We start from the raw sequence: 7480 nt of genomic DNA, 5'->3' as shown, positions 1-7480 counted from the left end.
GGCAATAGGAGGATTGCATAAACAAATCCAACCACCAGAGGACATGCAGGATCTGTACACTCAGCCCTTCACTTTCCATGTCTGCAGTAGTCCACAGTCATGGATTTTTTAATGATGAGCTTGAACAACGGCCATCACGGAAGGCTTTCTGGATGAAGGGGAGACAGACACCTGTTCAGGGTATAAGATGGGAGATGGATTCCGAAGTGGATCCAAATGACCCCCACCTCCTGGTACCAGCTCTCTTGTGTAATCCTCTCCCCTTGAGTGTGGCTGGGCCTAGCGGCTCACTTCTCTCGAATAGAATGTGGCAAAAGTGATGGGAGGTAACTTGTGAGATGAGGTTGGAAAGGACTGTGGCTTCCGTCTTGCTGGTACTCTTGCCTTCCTGGCTTGCTTGGCTTGGTGGCTGGGTTAGAGAGGCCGACATGGCAAGGAACTGAAGGCAGCTTCTGGCCAACAGCAAAGAGCCAGATCCTACCAACCACCACTCAACACCTTGATTGCAACCTTTTAAGTCACCCTGAAGCAGGGGACCCAGGGAGGCTGTGCAATCAGAGATGTGTGTTGCTTTAAGCTGCTAAGTTTTGGGGTCATTTGTTTCTCGGCGATAGATAGCTAAAACCACTACTAATCAGCACGTGGTGAACTTACCTCGGCCGAGAATGTACAGGCAATTCCAGGAACTTTTAAACAACCTGGGTCGGTTCTTTTCTCAAAGCCTAGTTACTAAGAATGAACAACCAGCATACCCAATTCCCAGAACACACTGGGGATTTGTTAGAGGAAGAAACTCCCACACCGATGGCCACAGACTATAAAGCCATCAGGGCCCCCAGAGACGCCTAGAGCCGTGATTCCAACCAGGGAGGAGCCTGGACCCTGCCCTGGACCTACTGCAGTGGGATCCCCACAGGTAGACCCCGGGGCTGCTGAATAGATGCAGTTTCCCCAGATGAGACAGACTGTGTATCCCTAGGTAGGAAACACTGCCGTCCTTCGCCTCCCCCGCTTGATGTAACAGGAGATGAAGGGCCAGAGAAGTTATGTGTCTTCTCCAGGCTGCACTGCCGGCCCGCGGCAGCTCAGGGTCAGAGGGCGGGCTTCCCATCTCCTCGTCCTTGTTGCCCACCCCGACTCGAAGGAGAACTCAGCCTAGCTCTGAGCTAACCTAAGTGGAAGCAGAGGAGGAGAGACACAGACAGAACTTCCACGGTTCCTTTATTTGTTTTGAAAACCACCTCCGCCCCTTCATCTCTCAGTCGAGTCCTGGCCTAGTGACGACGAAGGCTGTTCTCTCTGGCCTCTTTCGTTAAGACAGTGAACGACATCAACACTTCCCTTCAGATCTCTGCCTCTAGATACCGTGCAGGGGCAGACCCAGCCAGGACTGGAACTTAACGGCCTTGAGAACACGGGGATCTGTCTGTCTCTGAGTTGCTCTTGGCTTGCAATCCCTTCCAGCATCCTCCCTGACAGCCGCTCCTGTCCTGGGGGGCTCTGCCTTCGTCTTCCCATTCAGGGCTTCTGCAGTAGTTCGGGGCTGCCTGCAGCCTGGTTTCCAGTCCGATTCTCATCCGGGGAAGCGCCACCCCACGGCCCCTGCCGGCTCTGACATGGATCTTCAAGAGCTCACCAGGTCCCAGTGCTGGCTCATAAGTGAGGACTCACACGGATTGACAACGATCTCCCTGCCGTTCTCAGTGCCATCGCCGAACATGTCCGTGTCTAGGCAGAGGTGGGATGCCACGTGCTCGATGCGGGAACCAGTCTTGGTCCATTGCTGGGAAGATGGAGAGGGGAGAGGATGAACCAGAATTCTCCGGCTAAGGTCCTGGGTCCTAGCAATAGTATTGGGAGTTCCAGCGTAATCAGAAATGTTGACACCACATGGCTAGGATCATCCAGAGACTTGACTTCACGGTCTCATGGAGGAAGAAAACTGCAACTAATTGCCTTGCCAGGTATCGTTGTTGGTTTTCTTTTTTTTTTTTTTTTTTTTATCGGATTATAAAAAGTAAAAGCGAAATCAATATGTTTGCTAGGATAACTCATTAGAAGGCAATAATTTTCCAAGCAATAGGCCAGAAAATGCGAAGCGAGTTAGTCACAGGAGCAGCTAAAGAAATGATCCACGCTCGGTATCTGCACCGTCATGAAGAAGTGGGTGAGGATGAGGAGGGGGGGTGGCGAGGCAGGAGGGGTGAAGGGGCTCCCGGGCAGCACTGGAAGCCGAACCTCTGCTCCTCCAAAGTGCTGCAGCACACGAGGGGCCCAAGCAGAGAGGGGGTCTGACGCTGCTGCTTCCCAGACTTCACCTCACTGGACAAGGAGGGGGGTGATGGACACGTATTGGGAAACTACCACTGACCGGGTATCATGGATCATCTCAGCGAACTGCTCTAAACAGCTACCCTTTGTGCTGGGCACCATCAACCTCATTTCATAGAGGAGGAAACGGAAGCTCAGAGAGGTGCAGTAACCTGCCAAGGGTCACACAGCAAGTGAGTCATAAAAACGGGTATTTGAATCTCGGTCTCTCTAACACCAGGACCCCGTTGACAGGAAACTGAGTGGAGCCAACACCGTGCCGCCAGAGAAACTAGGCACAAGGTACATCCAGAGCGCTATGAACTTTGCTGGATGTCCTGCCAGAGCCCAAGGCCCCCAAAGGCAGAGGTTCGAGTCTTGTTCATCCTTGTGGGCCTGCAGGCGCTGTCCCAGTATGCTCCTGCTCTGGGATCCTGGGTGGGCGTCGGAGCAAGACAGGGCAGTACAAGATACACATGCAAGCTGAGGTCCAGCGCGGTCAATAGGCTATCACACGGCAGCTGATCGCTGCTGCGGGCACCACGGATGGTATCAGAGGCCCCTCCCTCCCTCTCCTAACCAGAAGGACCTCTTCCTTATCAACCCTTCCTCCTCTGAAGCCTCTCTCTTTTCCTGCACACGAGACAGACCTACACCGGCGGCCACGCCCCAGGGCAGACGCGCTGACCACTTACCTGTCTGTCATCTCCATTCTTGCAAAGGACAAGAACCACCGGGGCGCCAGGGAACAAGGTGATGACTGACAGGCACAGCTCCTCCTGGAGGATCTGCTGGGTGTATGTGAAGGCCCAGATCTGGAGGGGAAGAGGCCAGAAAGGGTCACCTCAGGATGCTTGGAAGCCACCCCTGCTGGGATAGTACTGTGCCTACGAGTGACAATTAGCACAGCTTGGTACGAAGCACTGCGGGGGTCCTAGCGGGAATCGACTGTCAACAGGTCACCCGGGAAAATGCTACTCAAGAGCCAGAGATTCTTGGGTCACACCCTCTGTGAAGTCCCCACCCCACTCCCAAGAAGGGGACTGGCCTGGGGCATGCAGGCTGCCTCTGAGAGGCAAGGACCAATTCTGGGCTTTGAGCAGGAGACTGAACGACACCCCGGCCGAGCTGCATGGTCTCCAGTTTCTCCTTTTGGATTGGTGTCTGTTCCCCACACTTGACATTTCACACAGCTACCCGGCAGGTCACACACACCCCACCCTACCCCGTCCTCCCAGCTGTCTTTAGAATGTCCCTTCTTTGGAAAGGAGTCCAAATCGGTGCCCTGAGAACATGAGAGCCGTGAGAAGAGGCAGGTGGAGGGGCAAAGGGAATGAGGAGGGGGTGGGAGAGGAGCAGGAGGGAGAGAAGGAAGTGGTGAGAAACAAAATCATTCCAAGAGGGCGCACGCATGCCAGCACTCCAGGAGAACAGAGCACTTGGCCCCGGAGCTCCTGCAGGGGGAGCAGCTAAGGAATCGGATGGACATGCAGTGTTCTGACGGAGGCGAAGGGAAAGGGGCATTGGGCGAGGTTCATTACTAGGAAGGAGGAACGTTTCCTTCAAGTGCCAGAGACCAGAGAGCAACCAACTGCTGAAGCAGCCTGGGCCACCGCCCAGCTCTTCGATCAGGGGCGGAAATGCTGGCATAATAGCTGTCAAACCTGAACCTTCAAGAGGTTTTTCCTAGGTTGTAAAACAGGGATAACATCTGTCCTTTGCTTTCATCAGGGGGCAGAGAAGACTTGTGAATTGGATGCCCCGAGGGGAGCTGCAGAGAGGACCCCTTTAAGGGCTGTACCCCTCCTCTTCCACAATACCCTTACCATCCAGTGGACCTTCTGTCCCTGCACCAGGCCACCTGGTGTCGAGAGATGACCTAGACCAGAAAGTACTCCCTGGGGAGTGGATGGAAATAGAGACAAACAAGGACTGGCTATGAGTTGAGAATTCCTGAAGCCTAGGGATGGGTACACGGGGGTTCTTCACAACTCTTCCACTGAGTTCGATTTCTGTACCTATTCAGTATTTTTTTGTGTTTTTTTTATAATAAAACATTAGGAAAGGTACTCTTCTGGCCTTGTGAACATCACCATGCTACACAAACCATTTGCCTTCCTCCAGGGTAAGCTGCAACAGAAGACGCCTGTATGCATGGAGGTAACGTCGGAACCATGACAAGATGGCTAACAGCGGCTCACTTCTTGAGCACCTACTATGTGCCAGGCACCGTTCTGGGAGCCTTACACATGTTAACTTAATCACAAGACTCCAATTAGGTAGGTGTTGTCATTATTCCCCTTTTACAGATGAGGAAGGTAAGGCTCAGAGAGGTTATCCTAAGTCAGGTACAGTAAGTGGCCCCTGAACCCACTCTCCCCAACAGCTCTGCTTGAGCTACTGCTGCCGCTGTCATGGCTCGTTCCGGGCCCTTTGATTCAATTTAATCTCTGGAGACCCCTCCTCCAGGTCATAAATATTAAAATGATAGATCAGCTCCTCCACACAGCTTGCAGTGAACCATGAATTAGCATTTAAAAAATAAACCCTGTAATTATCTTATGATCACTACAATACACTGGCTTTGTTTTTTATGTTAAAAGAATTAATTGATTAAATATAAAAACTTAAAAAATACCACAATTTCTGGTAGCCCATTTTGGCATTTTTTTTTTTGAATATCCTAGGGGCTTCGAAAACCAGAAGTGCTGAGGATGGCATGGGGTAGGGTGGGGAGTGGTGGTCCTTTTAACTCTGAGACACCCCATCCACAAATGCCTTTCGGGAAGGAATGTATATGGTACCCTGGCGGCTCTGAGGAAACCACCTCGAGACGCCTGGGGGAGAACGTGCGCAGGCACAGACAGGTATTGAAGCCCTCACACTAGGTGGACTTTCCATTAGCTGGTGCTTTACTGGCATCGAAGTAATTCAGCCTTGCAATTCCCCAGAGGAATGCAGCTCTGTGGCCACACATGCAAGAGAAGAGAGTTAAGGGGGAAGCAGAACACGGGAGCAGGTGGGGCCGGAAGCAAGGAGAGGTTTTCCGATTCCTATTCTGCGGCCTGTCAGGCTTTGCAGAATGGTCGGTGATGAATGGGTTTCTTCAATGAATCTCAGAGTCAGAAATGAATTCAAGAACGCAGCACTGGTTGCTCAGGCTGGCCTGGCCTCGATCGGTGAGCACTGACGGCTCCATTTTGGGGACTGGCAAAGTCACAGCCTTCAACCCAATGCACACAGACACGGCCATATCCATGGAAGCTAACCCAGAGGCCATCCTGGCGGTGGTGTGGGATGCCTCACCCCTCTGGGACGGGCTGGTAAAGGGCTGAGGAGGAGGCAGTCCATTCCTGGCCCTCAAGCCTCTTTGCTGCTGCCCTGGAAGAGGGGAACTGATGATGGGGAGGGGATGGTCCAGGCCTGACAGCCTGAAGGCTTTCTGTGCTCAGAGGAAGTCTCTGGAGGTGCCAGTGTGGGTGGGAGACAGGAGTGACCCATCACTGGGGGAGGAGACTTCTCGCTAGTAAATGCTCACCTGGCCACAGCAGCCAGCCTGGGGCTTACTGTCCTGCACTGGCTGGAGAGGCAGAGAGGAAAGATTTTCTTCAGAGGAGATACCTGAAGGAGTAAAGTTCTGAAGGGAGCAGGCATGAAGCTAAGTTGGGGCCCAAGCCCAGGGGCTGATCTTAGAATGGTCCAGAGCCACCACTAGTAGGCAAGGGCACTGCTTTTCAGCTGGGGTGCTTTTGCCCCTAGCCACCTACCCAGGGGACAGCTGGCAGTGTCTGGAGGCATTTTTTTTTTTTTTTTTCTGTATGCGGGCCTCTCACTGTTGTGGCCTCTCCCTTTGCGGAGCGCAGGCTCCAGATGTGCAGGCTCAGCGGCCATGGCTCACGGGCCCAGCCGCTCCGCGGTATGTGGGATCTTCCCGGACCGGGGCACGAACCCGTGTCCCCTGCATCGGCAGGCGGATTCTCAACCACTGCGCCACCAGGGAAGCCCTGGAGGCATTTTTTGACTATTATGACCAGGTCGGGGCTGTTACTGGCACCTAGTGGGTGTGGTCAGGGATGTTGCTAAACATTCTACAATGCACAGTCTCTGCAACAAAGAATTATCTGGTACTAATACCAACTGTGCTGAGGTTGAGAAACCCTAGCCTAGCCTTTTTTTTTTTTTTTAGTTTTTGTTGGATATAGTTGCTTTACAATGTTGTGTTAGTTTCTGCTGTACAGCAAAGTGAATCAGCTATCTGTATACACATATCCCCTCTTTTTTGGGTTTCCTTCCCATTTAGGTCACCACAGAGCACTGAGTAGAGTTCCCTGTGCTATGCAATAAATTCTCATTACCTAGCCTAGCCTTAAGAGCTTGGTATCTGGAGGCGGCAGGCCCGTGTCTGAACCCTGCTCTGGTGCTACTAGCATATGACCTGGGTAGCTTTGGTCAACTCCTCTAAGCCTCGCTTCCTCCATCTGTGAAATGGGGGTTATTGCGAAGATGAAACAAGCAGATGCACGCGGGCCACTCAGCCCGTTGCCCAGCCCCTGGGGGAGAGTCTCTGTGAACCATCTTTTTCCAACACATGGGAAGGAGGAGTGGTTAGATGAGGACAGAGAAACATTGCCATGTGGACAGACGTTAGGGGGCTGTGTTCTCCTTAAGGCAGAAGCACACATCATTTTCTGCTGGGGGTGAGTTCCCTGTTCAAAAAATCCTCCCGTGTGGGGAAGAGTAAACAACGGAGAAGAAACAGTGGATGGGAGGCAGCCCTGCTGGCTGTGCTGTGGTTAGACGGCCAAAATAACTCGGTGCCGAGGGACGCTTCTGCTCTAGATTGTTCACCTTCCACTGTCTACGTGACCCTCACAGGAAGGCGCACTGAGGTCAGTGGTTGCTCTGGGCAATGCCAGGGGCAAACCCTGGGGTTGACTGTGACGGTGGGACCTCCCTGGTGAGACGGGATCTGAGCCAGTGCATCCAGGGCCACGGGCTGGCCTCAAACCTCGTAGGCCACGCTGGGCATTGCCCTCGTCCATCGAACACGCCCGGAAGCCTGCTTCAGACAAGATGCTGGGAATGAACGAGTGGGTTCAAGCGAACCTTCAGTTCAGCCAACCTCTTGATGCACCCGTAGGGCTGCGGGATCCCCCAGATGCACTGACTG

The 7480-nt window shown here is 53.0% G+C and overlaps 1 protein-coding gene across 3 annotated transcripts in view; it reads right to left on the bottom strand.

Moving 5' to 3' along the window:
* Window positions 1-1204: 1204 nt before the first annotated feature.
* The window catches only part of GALNT14 (polypeptide N-acetylgalactosaminyltransferase 14), a 220104-nt gene continuing 213828 nt past the window's right edge, over window positions 1205-7480 (bottom strand). For 2 of the 3 annotated variants that reach the window (XM_067007867.1, XM_059079635.2), the window contains exons 14-15: window positions 3006-3125; window positions 1205-1783 (exon numbers count right to left, since the gene is read on the bottom strand). In XM_067007867.1, coding sequence (XP_066863968.1) covers window positions 1625-1783; window positions 3006-3125 — 279 coding nt within the window. In that variant the 3' untranslated portion in view covers window positions 1205-1624. The remainder of the gene's footprint in view (window positions 1784-3005; window positions 3126-7480) is intronic. The other variant, XM_067007868.1, reaches the window with a different exon arrangement.

This window comes from Kogia breviceps, chromosome 11 (assembly GCF_026419965.1).
Source record: "Kogia breviceps isolate mKogBre1 chromosome 11, mKogBre1 haplotype 1, whole genome shotgun sequence".
Lineage (NCBI taxonomy): Eukaryota > Metazoa > Chordata > Mammalia > Artiodactyla > Physeteridae > Kogia > Kogia breviceps.
This window is presented reverse-complemented; position numbering and strand designations above follow the sequence as displayed.